This window comes from Ictidomys tridecemlineatus, chromosome 4, assembly GCF_052094955.1.
Source record: "Ictidomys tridecemlineatus isolate mIctTri1 chromosome 4, mIctTri1.hap1, whole genome shotgun sequence".
Taxonomy (NCBI): domain Eukaryota; kingdom Metazoa; phylum Chordata; class Mammalia; order Rodentia; family Sciuridae; genus Ictidomys; species Ictidomys tridecemlineatus.
The window spans coordinates 146,670,849-146,689,352 of NC_135480.1; the positions used below are offsets into that span (position 1 = coordinate 146,670,849).

At 40.0% G+C, this 18,504-nt stretch overlaps 1 protein-coding gene across 8 annotated transcripts in view; it reads right to left on the bottom strand.

Moving 5' to 3' along the window:
* The window catches only part of Glis3 (GLIS family zinc finger 3), a 434,230-nt gene that overhangs the window by 32,473 nt on the left and 383,253 nt on the right, over nt 1-18,504 (bottom strand). For all 8 annotated transcript variants that reach the window (XM_078047596.1, XM_040285712.2, XM_040285710.2 and 5 more), the window contains one exon: nt 14,689-14,857. In XM_078047596.1, coding sequence (XP_077903722.1) covers nt 14,689-14,857 — 169 coding nt within the window. The remainder of the gene's footprint in view (nt 1-14,688; nt 14,858-18,504) is intronic.

Below are 18,504 nucleotides of genomic sequence, written 5' to 3' on the forward strand. Positions count from 1 at the left end.
AAAAAAAAAAAAACCTCTTGGGTAGAAGTATTTGAAAGGTTTCTACAAATATTTTTATCTGTGCGTCTCAAAAAATGGCTGAATGCTTTGGAGAATTACTTGGCTATGCTCCCTACTATGCCTTGCTCCCCTGCTTTCCCTGTGCCCCCCTCTGCTATCCAGCTCCCCAATTTTGCAGTGGGGTGGGGCCACAATCAAAGTGGTTATCCTTCCTTGAAATGCAGAGCTTAATTCCAGACTATTTCACAGAACAGTAAGTCCCAGCTGAGATGAATATACCACTAAGGTTCACATGCAGAAGAAGTGCCAATGACAGAAGGGCCAGAAGTCAGGCCCACCTGGCTTGGATCGTGGCTCTGTCACTTACTAGCTAGGTAATCTTGAGTAAATCCCTTTACTCCTTCTAGCCTCAGTTTCAAGTGTAAATATAAAGATATCCCTACTCTCACTGGGGATCGTAAAGTGTGAGAGAATATTTATTGATTCATTCAAGAGATATGTACTGAGCATGGCTCTTGGCACTAAGGTTATAGCAACCATGAACACATATGCCCACCATTGTGGCACTTATATTTTAGTAACAGAGCAATGAACACATTTAAGTAAGTTAACTATGTATTGGACTTGAGGAAATGAGTGTAATAAAGAAAATAAATAATGTGAGTTAAGGGGTAGGGTGGATTATGAAGACTTGGAATTGGGAAGTCAGGGATATCAAAGTACATAAGACAATGAATGTCTCTGACAACTTTTGGGTGATCAAATACAAGCTTATGGAACAACTGATCTACATTGAGTGCACATTTAGGGGATCCCTGATATTAACCTGTGCAGTGCTTGACAGTGGTTCAGCACTGTATTAGAACATTTACAGAGTTCTTAAAATAAAAAATTCTTAGGACTCTTTTTCTCTCAGGACTATTCAGACGCAGGAACCAAGGCACCAAGAATGTAAAACCTTTGCTCTTCTTTCTAATTTTGTAATTTGAGGCGCACAGGAAGTCTGGTTCTCAAGTCTAACTTCTTGGTACTAGATTTTTCGATGATGTGTACAGAGCTCACAAACACATACAGTCATGGAACACTCTAGCTGGAAGGGGACTGGAGTACAGACTTTTATGCATAAAAATAAAAGAGATCCAGAGAAGTGAAGTGGGTTGCCCAAAGTCACAAAGCTAGTTCTCCAAATACCACTTTACCCCAGGAAGGTAAGAAAGACCTTTCCAGTGGAATGCAAAGCAAGCCAGAGGGGTGGGGTGAGAGAACACTGGAATAGGACTCCCAAGGCATCTGGGTATTTTAAATCTTATTATGGGCTGGTAGAAAGGTATAACAGCAACCTACTTCCTTTTAATAAACAAATCTGTCAATGCAAGTGCTGCCAGTTTGCTTTGGTGAACTTGTTGAGTCCTGAACTGGGGTCTTTCATGCATGAGCTAGGCATATCCCTTTGTTCTTGCTAACCAGGTAACTCCTTTTAGATCAGGCTTTTTCCCTACCTGAAAGTTCAGAATATTTCTATGTCAATTTATAAGTTTATTTCTTTAAACAAAATTTACTAACAGATTGCAGTGCAAGTCAGGTACATGTCCTGAATAACGTCTTCTTCATCTGTGCTGTACCCACAAGCAGCCAGCTCTAGCCAGCAATGTGGGAATATATTTTAGCACTGCTGTGGGGGTTATCCCTTTGAAAAGAAGGAGCTTATATGTTTACATGATCAATTAGATTAAATGTTGGTTGGCCTGAGTTTGGGGTAGCTTTTCCCCACTTCTCTATGCCACCAGGGCTATAGACCTCCCAAAGAAGGGAGAATGCATTAGAACAGCTTGTTTCTTTGTATTCACACACAAAAATATTATTGATTTGCTGCCAGAGAGTAGAAATAATGGATACAAACTGGTCTACGATGAATTTGGGGAGGGATTTTTTTATTTCCCCAAAGAATTGCAGGGTATCATCTGTGGTGGTTTTAAAATTCATCTGTGAAAACTAATCAATGAAAAATGGCTTTAGCAGTTGGCCGACTGCAGAGGGGGGAAAAGAATCCTTTTCAAAACTTAAAAAGAAAAGCACAGTTTTAAGGATTTCACATCTGATTTAACATCTAAAAAAACCCCCCAATGATAATACCCCACTTTGTACAGCCAGACAGCGCTCCATTTTAGTAGACTTTAGTGGTCTTTATAACGATTTATAAATCACTTCATGAATTCCTGGCTGACTCATCTGGGTGACTATAGTATCTACTTATACTTCCCTTCTGTCTCACAAAAGAGACACTTGGACTCAGTTCAATCCAGATTTGTCCCCAAATGAATCACAGCACGTTACTGGGGGAACTGCAAATTGAATTCGGCTTCAGAGACAATCAAGACCAGCTTTTAGTAATGAAGAAACGGCCGCTGGGAAGTGTGGGTAATTGCAACACTGTCCATCTGGGCAAGACCAAAGCTGGCCAAGAGCTGTATGTCCGTCTGAGGACTCAGTCCCGAAACAGGCAAAGAGCCGAATCTGTCCTCTGGAATAGCCTAGTGTTTCTGTCTCCTTATGAGAGGCTTCGTATAATTCATCAGATTAGATAAAACCAAGACTCACAAATGATCACCTGAGCCTCCACTGAGCAGGATTGAAAAAGGACTGTAGAGGTGGCTGCAGGTGATCATCAAGATGATCATCAAGAGTTTTTAAAGGAGACTCCAGTATTAATCACAATGAGTGAGTGAGTGTTGAAATGAAAGGACAGAGTGCTTTGGAGGAAAGTTACCCCATTTGGGCATAGGAAGCAATCTGTATGTCAGGAAAACAAAGTCATCAATGCCCAAGGCACAGAAGTATTTTTTTCCCTAGTAAATGCTCTATTAGGACCCAGGATATTGCTATTCCCCTCACCCCCCAATCCCCTGTGGCAATGAAAAGGAAGGAGAGGAGAACATTAGAGTATTATGTAGAAATGAGAGCTGAAGTTTTCTGGAGTATCTTGACTACAGAACTGGCTGTGATTCCACTGTTTGTTTCAGATCTGATGTGATGGGGAGAGAGAAAAGAAAAGTTGGGTTCTGCCAAATTTTTGTTTTTCAAAAACCACCAACCAGAAGAAAGTTTATCCAGAGAGGTTTTAGACATTTGATATAAAATAAATTCTGCTATTAAAAAAAAAGTTCTGCAATGATATCATCACTTGGGCCACTGTAAGTTGGCCAAATCAAGGGGAGTAATTCATGGCCCTGTGGCAAATGGAAGACTCTTTCTCTTGTTCAGGATGGTGTCAGACATAACGTTCAATCTGTTTTGCAACAGAATGCATTGGATAAGAGATAAACATTCATAAAAGAGTGTAATGGGAATGCCAGATGAGAACTGAGAAAAATCTAAGTGTTATTTCTGGCTAAACATGAGAACAGGAGGCATAGGTATACAAAAATGGACTAAACCATGCCTTTTTGTGTTTTCAAAAAGCAAACACAGGTCTCTTGAAGACACCAGAAGAACTCTAAGAACCAACTTCAAACACAATACTTCTGCCAATTATGGTTAGGTGTCTTTGGAAGTCACTGCCAAATAAGGCTTCAAAAGTCAATATAATCTGTAAATTTTAAGAGAAACTAACTGGGTAGTGCCTTGGCAGCAATGACATGTGCTGTTTACATGTGTTCATTTTTTCATTGTCAGATGTCAAGTTACTATTGTAGCAACAACAAAGGAAATTTTCTGCACCTGTCCTGAAGACAAGACTCAACATTTGACTAGAGAAATGAGCTAGAGGAAACAGCATATATTAAAAGACTCCACAATCAGAGAAGGGTTCTTGACTCTCACAGATGGAAAGAGTATAAATCCCTGGATGTTTACTACCATCTTGTGTCTCCAGAACCTTATTCAGTAACCTGGGAAAATAAGTATTTAATAAATGTTCATTTTGTTTTGAGCAATCTCGAAACTGTTGAGACTAGGAGGACTCTTGTTAATAAACTAACTGTATTATGCATTATTAGATGATTGTGAGCTTTTGAGGGCCAGGAGCATAATATTACAGTTTGGATGTGAGGTGTCCCTTATAAGCTCATGAGTGAGACAATGTAAGAAGATTTAGAAGAGAAATAATTGGGTTATGAGAGCTTTAATGGAATGAATGAATGAGTGAATCAATCACCTGATGGGATTAATTGAGTGGTTATTGAAGGTGAGTAGGGTATGGCTGGAGGAGGATGGTCATTGGGGAGTGGCTTTAGGGTACACAATTATATTTGGCAACTGGAGATCTATTTGTCTGCTTTCTGATCATCATGTGAACTGCTTCCCTCCACCACACTCATCCGCTCCATGTTCAGCCTCATCTTGAGTCCTAAAGAATGGAGCTATGGACTGAAACTCTGAAACCATGAGCCCCCAAATAAACTCTTCCTCATCTACCATTGTTCTGGTTGGGTCCTTTAGTCACAGCAATGAAAAAAAGCTGACTAAAACAACTGCCACTGAGGAGTTACTATAGATTGTGCTCTGCCAGTTCCCAGCTTGATAGTGACATAGACTGGCTTCAGACTTGGTACCAATTTGTGTCCAAGCACATGAAACATTTGCTCAGTTGGTGCAAATGTCCCCTTTGACATCATCATGTTTGTCCAGACACCACAGTTTGTGATTCTGAGAGGTGAACATCTTTTCAAGAGAATGGTCCTAATCATTTACTCTGAAGAGAAAAATGACTAAATCAGTGAACTTTTTTTTTTAACCTTAAAACTAAATTGAAAAAGAAGCAAAAAAGACTTATTCAAACAACTGTACCTCTTAGTTTCTGCTCACTTGACAGTCTCCTCACCACTAATAAATAGTCCTTCAGTTACAAAGAGATAATCTATTAGCAACTAAGTCTCCTGAACGTCCCTGAAAAAAGACCATGATTTCTAGATCATACTGTTAAAAAAGTAGTGGTTTTTCTTAGAATAGCCTATTTTGCGTCAGAGAGAAGGCATTTTGGAACATGTGATGTCTTGATTTGAGTGAGAATGACTGTTGGGCTTTCACTTAGCCCCATATGACTTGCTGGAGAAAAGAAACACACACTGATATGCTTGAATAATACTATGGCTTAGTGACACTACCACATACCACGGTTGTTTCATGCTAATGCATTACTGTAGAGGTTGCAAGAAAAGGAATTCCATATTACCTCAATCCTTCCTTCTTACCGTCATGACTCACTTTCCTGACCAAAAATCTAAGGGGACTAAAAAAACATTGTCTTGAGCTTACATGAGGTACAGTTTTTGGAATGTGGGAACAAAATAAAGATGGCTGATTTGGCTTTTCAGAGGTTGACTTCTCTGGCACTTACAAAATAGCTCCTTTCATAGAAATCCTAATTAGCTGGGGTTTTTTTTTTTTGATGTGTGATTATAATTAAGCTAGAATCAATACATCAAATACAAATACACTGAAGAACCAATGTTTTTTTCAAAATATGATTACATGGAAAATGATCTGATGCAAAAAAAATATATTGGTACCACCAATCTGGCCTTTTACTTGGTAAATTGGGCATGCAGGTTCACAGCAACGCTTCTGCTTTCCCAGGAAGTGATCTGAAGGAGAATGAACAGATGGAGGAATGATAATCATGTGCTCAGGGTTATGATTCCTTTTCCAGAATAATAAGGAACCATAGGGGTAGTCCTCCCTACTATCCACATCCATTCATTCCATAGAATTCCTTAGATCCCCTTAGAAGCACTGAGGGTTACAAACAGGTGGTTGTCAAACTAGTGTCTATCTTCTGGGAGCTTCCTGTGTAGTGGAATAAAATCAAGTCAGTAAAAAAATTTTTAAAAAAATGCAATTTCAGGGGGTGAAATGTTAATGAAGAAAAACATAGAGCAAAGCTAAAGAACAGAGTGAAGTTAGAGAAGGAAAGTTTCAGAGAGTAGTGCAGAAAAGCCTCTCTGAAAGGCAGCACTTGAACCAACACCAGAAGTGAAAGTACAAGTCATGAAGTTCTGGTGAAAGAGCCTTTCAGGTTTCAGGAACTGCAAGGCCTGGAGGTGAGATAAGTCAGTGTTTCCTAGGAACACTAAGAAGGCTGGTGTGAACTAAGGGGGTAGTCATGGTAGGCAAATTTGGTTGAGTTCAAACCAAAGAGGTCCATGTATGCTACAAACAAGACTTTGGATTTTATTCCAAGTATGATGGGGAGGGATCTGGTCAGGAAAGAGATGATTTAACTTATATTGTAAAGGAAAGTCTTGTGGTATAGAACGAAGGCCCTGTATGTTGGTGGCATCAGAGTGGAAGACTGTGGACAGACAAGATGAGATGTGGAGACACACATTAGAAAACTATTTTACTTGAGATGGGAGGGGATGGTGGCTTGAACTTGGGTGGAGGAATGGCATTGATTTGGCTTGAAATGTAGTTTAGGAACCTACAATTAATCAGATGTGATTGTTTGGGAAAAGGAAGGATCGAAGTTGACTTCCAGACTTTTTTTTTTTGGGGGGGGGGGACAGGAGGCTGGGGATTGAACTCAGGGCCTTGTGCATGTGAGACAAGCACTCTACCAACTGAGCTATAGCCCCAGCACCTGCTTTTTTGTTTTTTTTTTAACAGTGAACTGAAGATAGCTCTTCAATCTCTATTTTCAAGGCTAGGAATTGTCTGCCTCAGTATCACTCACACCACTGACATTAGGAATAACTCTTAGTACTTTCAGCGGTTCTCAAGAAGGGTGTAGAGGGAAAAGGTGTAACTATGTGCAACTGTGTATTGGGAGAGGTGGGTTTGGGGCCCCACTTCTTAATGCTGACTGTGGAAGTCGCCTTTCTAGAAAGAAACTGATCCCCTCATAGGTATTAAACAAAGATAACAGTCTGACTTCTGAATAGAAAGTACTATAGCCCAAAGAGAAAGACGGGTTCTCATGATACAAGGTGAGCTCCACAGCGACAGACTCTACCATTGAGTAATGAGGAGTCAGGTGGAAAATAAAGGCTGTTTATGGCTCATATTTGTGTTATGACTATGGATTTTCCCAACTATTCCAATGATAAATATTGATGAACTTTATTATCTATGTCTATTTGTTGCCCTAGAAGTAAATTATATTTCTGTGATATACATCAAGGAGCCTTTGTTTAATGCTCACTGAGTAAAATGCTACTACACACACAGCCATGTGGCTGACTCTGAGTCATAGTCAGCGCTTCTCTAATATCATAGAGACAAGTGAGGCCAAGTTCTTGCTGATGCTACAGCTCCAATTTCCAAATGTCTGTCATTTTGCTTCAACCATGAAGGCTATTTTAAAAAGCAGTATTTTTTTTCTTTTAATACTCAGTGACTCTTCAAAGTCCTGATAGGTCATGACCATATAAAACACACACTTGGAATTACAAAAGACAAAACTCTCTCTTCAAATTGAACGGAAAAGGAAAATGTAAAACCCATAGTGCCACTTCACCAGTCCAAGAGGCACAAAGGATAGGATAGCCTCTGGCTGACAGATTGCCGAATGAACCAGTTTTTCCTATTCCTTGTCATTTCTTCTGGCTGGCACAGAATGCATTCTGAAATTTTTGTGGGTGGACAACAGGCACATTTGGCATGTAGGCCAGAGTTTCCACATTCTTTATTGGTCCAATACATAAATTCTTGTGCTCAAGGTAAAGCCCACACTCCTGAATGTGGCTGATGAGGCTCCTTCCTTTCTTGGTCGCTCACTCAGTGCCGCACTTGTTTGTGCTCTTCCCTCTTAACTGTTGCACACAACCAGTGTTGATACACCTCTCTTGCCCACAGACTGTCCAGTTTCAGGGAGACCTTTCTTCCTCTGTTTCTCCCTTCCCAACATTTGGATTACATGTGATTTCTGTGTACTTTCACAGCCCCCTATATCATCTTTTCTTAATGCTCCAAATTATCCTGCCTAAGTGGTCTGCCATTAGAATGCTCCAAGAGAGCAAGGCTTTTATTAGTCTCGTTCACCACTATGTCATCAATTTCCAGCATATTGCTGGAATACCAGCTAAGTGAAAGACTCAATGAACAAATGAACTCCTAATGCTGAAATAGAGTATGATAACCTTTAGTATTTTATATGATTCTTATAATTATTTTATATACTAGGAGAATATGTGGAGAGAAAGAAAGAGACTGAAAAGAGATGAATGAGTGAACACACCAATGCCTTTGATTTCTCAGGAAATCCTGGAGAGGGAAGAACAGCAAAGTAGCAAGCAGCAGAGAATGCAGAGTATCAGGCTTCCAGTATTCAAGACCACAAGAAAGCACTGAAGTGAACCCCAGTGGTGGAAGGTGATAAAGGATCCTTAGCAATGTGCATGTGTGTGCGCCTGAATGTATGTATTAGAGCAACTAGGCAGTGTATCAATGTATGGAGTTTACATAAGATGATGGGAACTTTTAAGAATCAAGGCCATTGCCCATCCAAACAATAAATCAAGAAGATCATTCCTTTTTAGGAACCTCCCACCTGGACAATGGCAATTGACAAGGACTTCCTGTTTCCTACATATTCCTCTCAATGGTCTTTTTCCCTTGTTAAATATTCCTCAGGATATTCCATTGCATAACTCAGATAAAGGCACTCTGGTTCCTGCCCACCAAAAGCAAATAACCCAGATAGCAAGGTGACATCTGATAAATGGTAAATCCAGAGTACAGATATTATGAACTAAGTAACTCAACAGGCAGACCTGTTTCTGTGGGCTATGAGAGGCAGGGAGGCTTCTAATGTTGAGAACTAAGCTGAGATTCAAAGGAAGGGTAGTAAATAGACAAGGACAGGAACGAAGGAAAGTCTTCAGAAATAAAGCCTCAATTAAGGTGTAAAACAAGCAAACTAAGTCAGAAGTAGTAAGCAAAGCTGACTTGACTGGAAGTGAAGAACAGAATTAAAAAGCCATTCAATAAAAAATGGCTGCCACCTTTAACCCTTAGTGTCTAGGCAGGCAACCTGTGGTTGGTTCACAAGTCTCTGTCACTACTGCAGAGCACACATTTGTGGACTTCAGAAGGCAGGGAAGTGGCTAGTATTCTCTTATTTAAGATGAGTGACACAAACCCAGCTCACTGGTAGAGCGTCTAACATTTCTCCATTTCAAAAAGGGACTTCCATCAATATTTTTGGTATGGTCTAACAGACAAGCTGTGAAACCCAATTAATTAACATGTCCAAATATTGCAGAGTTCCTCTCATGAGAAGCCACGGTTACAAAGTACCACTAGTGTGTTGGACATGGCATGGTAAAACAACACTTCCCATAAGTTTAAATCAACATTGGGTGATGTGGAACAGTACTGCTAAAATCACTGAAACGATGTGTCATTCAGATAATATTTCAAAATAAAAATGGAACCTCATCAAGTCGAGAGAACTTGCATTTATTTTATTTATTTTTTATTTTATGATGGTAAAGATCAAAGAACCTGATGCTAGATGGGTAGATGTGGTAGACCTTTCCTGACTTCTGACAGTGACTCAGCCCATTTTATTAACAAGCTAAAGCTAAGTAAATGATGAATCAATGCCCACAAAGCAGGAAAAGATGCCAGCATCCCACTAAAAATCCCAAAGTGTGATAAACCTATTTCCGTTAAGAAAACTGCTAGAGTTTTTACTGGGGGATTTCCCAGGCAAACAGAGGCAAAGATATATAAACCCCAAACGGAAGGTAAGCACATTTCCTCTTGGTGTTTTTATCTGGGTCACTAATAAAAACACAGTGAATAATTCAGGGCTGTTACATGTCATCCTCTTCACCAAACCTGATTGGAAGAGATAATCTGCCACACTCACACTTGCTCACATTCAGTTGGATTGGTACTGGGTCAGGACACACATCCTGCAGAAGAGTAGGGCAGCAAGAAAAGCCACCAAAGTACAAATGTCCACCAACCCATACAGAATACTATCCCATCCCTTTCTCCATCTTCTATTCCATGATTATTTATATTATCAACCACTGTGGATCACTTAACAGCATCTTCTGGCTTCCCTACCCGAATCCCTCAGTAATGCCGAGGTCCCATCTACCTCAGTATCCACAGCTAAGCTACTGCATGCCTGCTTCATGCCATATAACATGCTAGGCATGTTACCTTCTTTGGTTCATTTAATTCTAATTCCCTGTAAGTTGCAAATGAGGTCTCAAAAAGCTCAGAGTAATAATAACAAAAACAGCATGGTATTGGCACCAAAATAGGCTGGTAGACCAATGGTACAGAAGAGAGGACACAGAGACTAACCCACAAAATTACAATTATTTTATATTAGACAAATGTGCCAAAAACATGCACTGGAGAAAAGATAGCATCTTTAACAAATGGTGCTTGGAGAACTGGAAATTCATATGCAACAAAATGAAATTAAACCCCTATCTCCCACCATGCACAAAACTTAACTCAAAATGGATCAAGGACCTAGAAATTAAACCAGAGACTCTGCGTCTAATAGAAGAAAAAGAAAGGCCTAATCTTCATCATGTGGGATTAGGCCCCAACTTCCTTAATAAGACTCCTATAGCACAAGAATTAAAATAAAGAATCAATAAATGGGATAGGATCAAATTAAAAAGTTTCTTCTCAGCAAAAGAAACAATCTGTGAGGTGAACAGACAGCCTACATCTTGGGAGCAAGTTTTTACCCCTCACACATCAGATAGAACACTAATCTCTAGGGTACATAAAGAACTCAAAAAGCTAACTACTGAAAAAACAAATAATCTAATAAAAAATGGGCCAAGGACCTGAACAGACACTTCTCAGAAGAGGATATACAATCAATCAACAAATACAAGAAAAAATGCTCATCATCTCTAGCAATCAGAAATGCAAATCAAAACTACTCTAAGATACCATCTCACTCCAGTCAGAATGGTAGCTATTATGAAGACAAACAACAATAAGTATTGGCGAGGATTTTGGGGAAAAGGTACACTCATACATTGCTGGTGGGACTGTAAATTGGTGTAGACAATTTGGAAAGCAGTATGGAGATTCCTTGGAAATCTGGGAATGGAACCACCATCTGACCCAGCTATTCCTCTCCTCGGACCATACCCAAAGGACTTAAAAACAGCATACTACAGGGACACAGCCACATCAATGTTTATACCAGCACAATTCACAATAGCTAAACTGTGGAGCCAACCTAGATATCCTTCAGTGGATGAATGGATAAAGAAATATGGCATATGTACACAATAGAATTTTATTCAGCATTAAAAAAGAATAAAATCATGGCAATTGCAGGTTAAATGGATGGCATTGGAGAAGATAATGCTAAGTGAAGTTAGCCAATCCATAAAAACCAAATGCTGCATGTTTTCTTTGATATAATAGGCTGACTCATAGTGGGATAGGGAGGGAGAGCATGGGAGGATTAGATGAATTCTAGATAGGGAAGAGGGGTGGGAGGGAAAGGGAGGGGGCAGGGGATTAGCAAGGATGGTGGAATGTAATGGATATCATTATCCAAAGTACATGGATGAAGACTTGAATTGAGTGTCAACATACTTTATATACAAACAGAGATATGAAAAACTGTGGTATGTATCTTTAATAAGAATTGTAATGCAAAAGAAGGACATGTATAAAGGCATGAATTGGTGTAAACATACTTTATATACAGAGATATGAAAAATTGTGTTCTATATGTGTAATAAGAATTGTAATGCATTCCACTACTCTCGTGTATTTAAAAAAAATAAAATCAATAAAAGAAAAAAAAAGCTAAGGAACACCTATGTAGTATTCTCCTACCAAAAATGTTTCAGGAGGAAACAATCAGACAATCCCAAACCATGGAGCACTGTGCAAAACAAATGTCTTGAGTTCCTCAAAAAACATCAGTGTCCTGAAAGACAATGGTGATAATGATAATAAAGCTGAGGGACTCCATTAGATTCAAGGAAACTATAAAGAAATGAGAATTAAATGCATTGTGTGATCCTTTTTAGAGCCCTGACTCATAAAAAGGAAAGAAAAATTTTTTAAAAACCCTCTAGCTATAAAGGACATTATTCACAAAATTTGGGAAATCTGAATATCAATTACTTATTAGATAACAGTTATGTATCAGTGTTAAAATATCCTGATTATGATTGTTGTATTGGATTTATGGAGGAGAATGTCCTTCTAAATAGATCTCTATTGAAGTAATTACGGATGGAGTTCAAAGATATTTGCAAGTATCTCTCAAATGGTTCAAAAATAATAAGCAAGTAAACAAGTATAGTATCTCCCACATATGGGATGGTGAGAGAAAGAGAGAGAGAAAGACAAAATGGCAAAATATGAATAGTGGGTGAATATGGATGCAGTATATATGGGTATCATTACAGTATTCTTAAAATTTTTGAAGAAGGAACTAAAAACATAAAAGATATGAAATAAAATAAAATGTCAAAACAAACAAGCAAGAAGAGCAGCTAAGGCACTTGCCCACAGTCAATTAGCAACCATCAGAGCTGGGATGCAAACATCAGGTAACTGCATTATCTCAGTTGTTTCTAAAGACAATACTGCTTAAAATCTTTTCTTCCATGTATTCTTTAAAAGGATTATACAAGAAGGCAATCCAATGATTACTTTCCTTTGATATTTTTGTTAGGGGTTGTTATGACTATTAATAAAGAGACACAGTGAAGAAGCGAGGGTTCTGAACAATTGTTTTTGGCTTTACTAACTTGTGGGGTATGATTCTCAGCCAGACAGAAAGAAATGAGATGACAAAAAGCTCACAGCTAATAGAATTTTAAACCCAATTGGAAACTATATAAAATGTTAGAAGAAATAAGCTCATCTCAACTTACAGGAATATACCATATAACTGGAAAGGTGTGTCTCCAAATAGTGTCTGTGAACTTAATAGATGATAATCACTTGAGCTTTTCTTACAGAGCCTGAGAGGAAGCTAGAGCATTGTCCACACCCACAGAACTGTTAAAATAAGTCTGATCTTTGGATTCATATTTCTAATTGTCCATTGGACAAATGTACATGTATCTTTCACAATCTCCTAAAACTCAAAATTTTAAAACTCAAACCCCTCTAAAGTCAATTCATCATCCCCACCTTCCCTCCACCCAACAGCCTCTTTCCCCCCATATTACTGCATATTGTATTAATGGTACAATTTTCCATCTTGGTTTCTAGGGGTAAAACATTGATTTTGGTCCCTCCTTGTGTGTGTGTGTGTGTGTGTGTGTGTGTGTGTGTGTGTGTATAAAATAATGAGCAGTTTTTCTTCCTATAGCAAATCCTTATTTCTTTGCCTTACTAAAAGGTATCATATTGCTCTCATGGTTTCCAGTAGCAGCCTCAGCCTTTTCCCCCTATTCCAACTTCAATTACTCCATTATCTTGTCCCCATGATGTTAATACGATTGTTTCTTTCCAATAAAAAGCCCATAATGGGTCTTTGCTTACAGTAGGATAAGAGGGGAAATTCCTTATCATAGCAATCAAAATATGGTCCCACAAGAGCCGGTCCACCATTATCATGATGTGCCTCCATCAGCCATGTGCACCCTAGAGGCCCACTATCTGAGACCTCTCTGCCTTGCCTCCTCTCCTACCTCACATCTTGTACATGTTCTTCTTATTGTCAGGGATGCTATTTTGCATTTATTCATCTGGAAGAGCCTTGGCTTTCCCTCAATGCATAGATCACTTTACTTACTATGCAGATTCTTCTTTTGGTTTGTGATATTCAAAAGCACACAGGAGCAGAAATATGAGAAGGGTTCATCAAAATCTCTGGAGCCAGTAGATAATTCAGAAGTAAGAATATCAAGAAGGTAAGAGTTGTTTACAGATTCTCCCCCAGAAAACTTTATTCGAGTTACATCAATGTAAAGTTTCCAGTGAACAGCCAGCTCCCTTCTGGTCTATGGTTTTTTATGCTCTGCTCCTAAGCTCCTGCACTTTGGATCTTGAATGTTCCCCATTGGGCATGTGTTGAAGAATAGGCCACCAGCCTGTGGCACTACTGGGAGGTAATGGAACCTTTAAAAGGTGGGGCCTAGTAGAAGGAAGTTAGGTTACGGGGGCATGCCCTTGCAGGGGATATTGAGATGTCCATCCCTTCCCATCTCTCTTTGGTCTTGGTTGCAATGAGGGGAACAGGCCTCCTCCGCCATGTTCTTCCACTATGATGAAATGTGCTGCCACAGACCAAAGAAACATGGCCATGTAACCATGAACTCAAACCTCTGAACTCAGGAGCCCAAACAAACCTTTCCTCCTTATAGGTTCATTATCTCAGGTATTTTACCAAAGTAATTAAATGCTAACACACACGCTTACACTACTATCTAACTGGGGTACCATCTTACATCTGGAAAACACCTCAGCCTATGCATATATTACCTTAAAATTGAGTCCCTAAAATAAACTATGGGAAAGTGGAAAAGACAGGGACATCCTGATGCAGCTTTCCAGCACCTGACACTTTAGCAGCTTTTGCCAATACTGTTTTCTAATGGAAAAATATAACAGATAATGAGATATTTGGTCTCTGTGCTTTGTGTATGTTACTTTTAAAAATGTCACCTTTGGGTAACTCAACCCACCAACGGATTATTAATAAAATTCAGCAACTGTCAAAGCTCTTCTCCGTGGAGAAAAGTTTGGCGACGACACCTATTACGAGAGAGAGACAGATGGCCTTACCTCTCAGCTCCTGCGTCCACAGCTGTGAGTGGAGGTAACTGGGAGGAGGGGTTGTGGGGGCTCCCCTGTACATTATGTCCTGGAGAAGGGTGACTGACAGGATGTGGGGGTGGCCCGGCCCCAGCAGCTGTTCCACTTCGGCTTGAATGATTGCTGGAGAAAATGGGAGCTGAAATCAAGGGAAAAGAAGCATGAGACTCACCCCAAAGGAAGCACACATTTCTTAAATATTGAAGGCTGACAGGAAGCATATTTTAGGGGCTTGTTTGTTTTTCTCTGGGTGGCTTTCAGGGAATGGTTCTCCCCTTCTTGGATATACACAGCTTTTGTGTTTGTGGTGGAACAGGTTCCTTGGCTAATATGCCTAACCGCCATCTCAGGAGCTCACATTCACTCGCTCAAGGCTGGTGTTCACGGTCTGTCTCCTAAGAGCTGCCCTGCCCTGCCAGTTCCCTGTCTGGCCACTGTATAATTAATCAATCTTGTACTGTTTGCATCTATTCAAAGGTTTCTGTGTGCATGCTTTTTAGTCACAGAGGATGGAAGTCAGGTAACAGAATATTTGGTCAGCTGACTGGGAATGGCACAAGACTGTCAGTAACACCCCCCCATCCCCCACCCCTCCACTGCAGGGAGCCACAGGGAGTCAGTTGGGTGGCTCTGCCAAGGCTCAATCAATGTAATGAGAATGGAGCTCTGCTGATCCCAGCGTCAGCGCAAGATCCTATATCCTTTTCACTTTTTAACTTTAGAGTCTAACTGACCCCACACATTTCCTGGATAGTGTGATGAATAAACTTGGTCTTCATCAAAATCAAAAAGAAGTGCTCTCCCAAGACCACAAAATAGGAAAAGGGGGGTCTCAATCACAGCATGTGTGTCGGGGGGGTCTTCCCCCACTGCTGCCTATTGTGATACAGATTATGAGTTTAGAGCTCCATTTGTAGGGGCAGTCTCGTCTTTGAGAACTGTATGTGACCTCAAACTTGAATATGTGCCCATTTAGATCAGCTAATTGGTACTAAGTCGCAGAAGAACTTGGGGCTTGTCACTTTCAGAGTCTATCAGAGAGGATCTCAGTGTCTGGGACCCACTCTGCAGACACCTCATTATGCGCAATCACACTGGCATCATTACATGGACTCTCTGAACTTCCTTCTCTGTACAACGCTATCCATGCTCAGCTCTATACCCATATCTGCTCTTTTGGAACTTAGACTGCTGATATCAAAGAATAAATGGATTTTTTTTTAAATAAAAGAAATCAGGTTTGGGATTAAGAAAGAGAAGACACATTATCAAAAAGAGTTGAAAGTTTAAAAGTTCAGGGAGTAGTATTTTTAGACCAGTACCTCTTTCCTCCAACCTTTCCAGGATAGAATTAAGACCCCGGATGACCCAGCCCCCAAATCCTAATCCAATGGAACAAGAGTTCAAGTACTTAAAGGAACATGTGAAGAGGCAGAATTACCATCTTCCCGCTCAAAAAGCTACTGACAGGGGTGTGATCTGATTTGAAGGGTTTATTTCTGGTAAATCAGCCTTCTGTCAGGTTAAGGCTTGTCCTCAGAAGTCTGCATCCTCCAGAGCCCTCAGCATCCTGAAGAGGTAGTGAGGCCAAAAAGTGCTTACCAGCTCAAGAGGCAAGGCAAAGCCTCTGTTGTGTGCGTCAGCCTCTATAAAAGTTGCACATTTGCAAACTCACTAGAGTCACCTTATGAATCACTACCCTCATTTATGCTCTGCTAGCTCAGGGAACCACAATTCTGCTTGTATTCCAAATAATAATTTTACTCAGGGGAAAAGGCTATTTGGATCAACTGTGGCAATAGTTTCAACATTGGTGTTTGTCAGCATGGAGCTTGGTGTTTTATATACTATTCCAGAAACTAATGGAATAATAAGAGGTCACAGAGACACTGGGAAAATGCGGCTAACTCCCCCTGCCCCAATTTAGTGTACAAATGTTAGCTTGTTGTTGTTGTAGTTGCTGAATACACCCATCACTTATTTTTCCTCTGGAGGTATTTCTGTAGTATGTCTTTGTGTTTATCACAAGGGAAGCATTGCCCTTGCTGTTTACAACCCAGTGGGCAACAGGGAACTTGTGGTGCATACTCTATGCTCTACTCTGTGGTACCACAGAAAATGTGGTATTTCCCAGTGGTCTCTATTAACTACTTTGCTACATTTGGTATTAGCACAATGAAGTAGGCTGGAAATTTTAGTATTGTTCATAGCCTGTCACTCACTCAAAGTCAGAATTAGTTGAAGGTCTGTTCTTCATCTTATTTAACAGTCAGGACCAACCATTCATTATCCATCCATCCATCCATCCATCCATCATCCACCATTATTTTTAATTCAATATTTATTAAGTGTCTACTACACATTAGCCACTCTACATTTGTGAATCTCTGTCATTGAGGAGGTTGCAACCCAGCCAGGGGAAAAAAGCTTGTTTACATCAATTCTACAAAAATACCAAGACTTAATAGTATAGAGCATTGAACTTCAAAGCACTTTAATACACTATTTTATTTATGGCTCCACAATACCCCCTAAGTTTTGGCCAAACAAGACATCTGACTACATCTCAGACAATTCATGGCAATTTATACTACTGTGCTTTTGCTCATAATGTCCTCTACCTCATTATGCTCTGAGCAGACAATTATTCTGCAAACACTTAAGGAGTACCTCCCACGTAGCAGACAAGGAGCTAGGTCTTGGGGTATACTAGGGAACAAGACATCCTTGGTGCCTGGTATCTCCAACAACATTGTGTTTGTTGAATGAACAAAGTCAAACCCACTCTAAATGCCAATGGACTCCATTGTGGGGCTCAGTGTGTAGGACATGGACAGAAAGGAACTTTTATCTACCAACTCCTATCCCCATTGGTCAAGGGTTGCCCCAGGGAAGTGTTAATTTCCATACTTCCAGGTATGCATATGTTCCAGAGTGGAGCACTGGAGAAAACTTGGGGCAGAAAACAGGGGCATGTGGTGCAGTTGATGCGAGGGACCCTCAAGCTATGCCTGTTTAGCTGGCTGCCGCAGCAATGGCCAGAAGAGGTAAGTGGTGGAGAGGGTGTGAGGCAATATATATAAGGGGTCTGGTACAGGGCTAAAGGCTCAAGAACCTGTCTTCCAACTGTGCTGAGGTCCACATGTGCCCAGGCCCTTTACTGCTAGAGCAGATTCATGACACCGAAATAGGAAGTGTTCTTCTGATAGGGGCCTCATAAGAATAAGAAACATAAGGCTTCAGAGTTCAATGTAAAGTTTCTGAGTTTGGAAAGTATGCTGAACAACTTCTTATGGAGGATTTAATAAAAAATCACCCTGATGCTAAAACAAAGCACATGACCTCCTTCTTTTCATATTAAATGGTACGAGAAGTATAGGAAAATCTTGTTTCTGGTGAGAAACAACCTAGTAGTAAAAGCTTATAACTCAATGCCTACACAGATCACTTGGCATACAGGTCAGGATTGCTGGTTGTAGATCACATCTGTGACCTAAATAATGCCAAGAAATTTGGAGAAAATATTGAGACACTTTCTAATAGTCATCCAATTCCCATCTCACATACCCTTCTAATAAAATGAACAACTCTCTGGAGTCAGATAGCTATGGCTTCAATAGGATTGTCCCAAGCCTCTACCAAAGACCTGTATTTCTCAGAAATTGTCATTATGGCACAGAAAATGTCTTTTCAGTTTACACAACTTCTAGGACTATCTGATTTTATCACACTGCACATCCAGAAGCAATCTTAATTACCATAGCCCAAGAATTTTTCAAATTTATT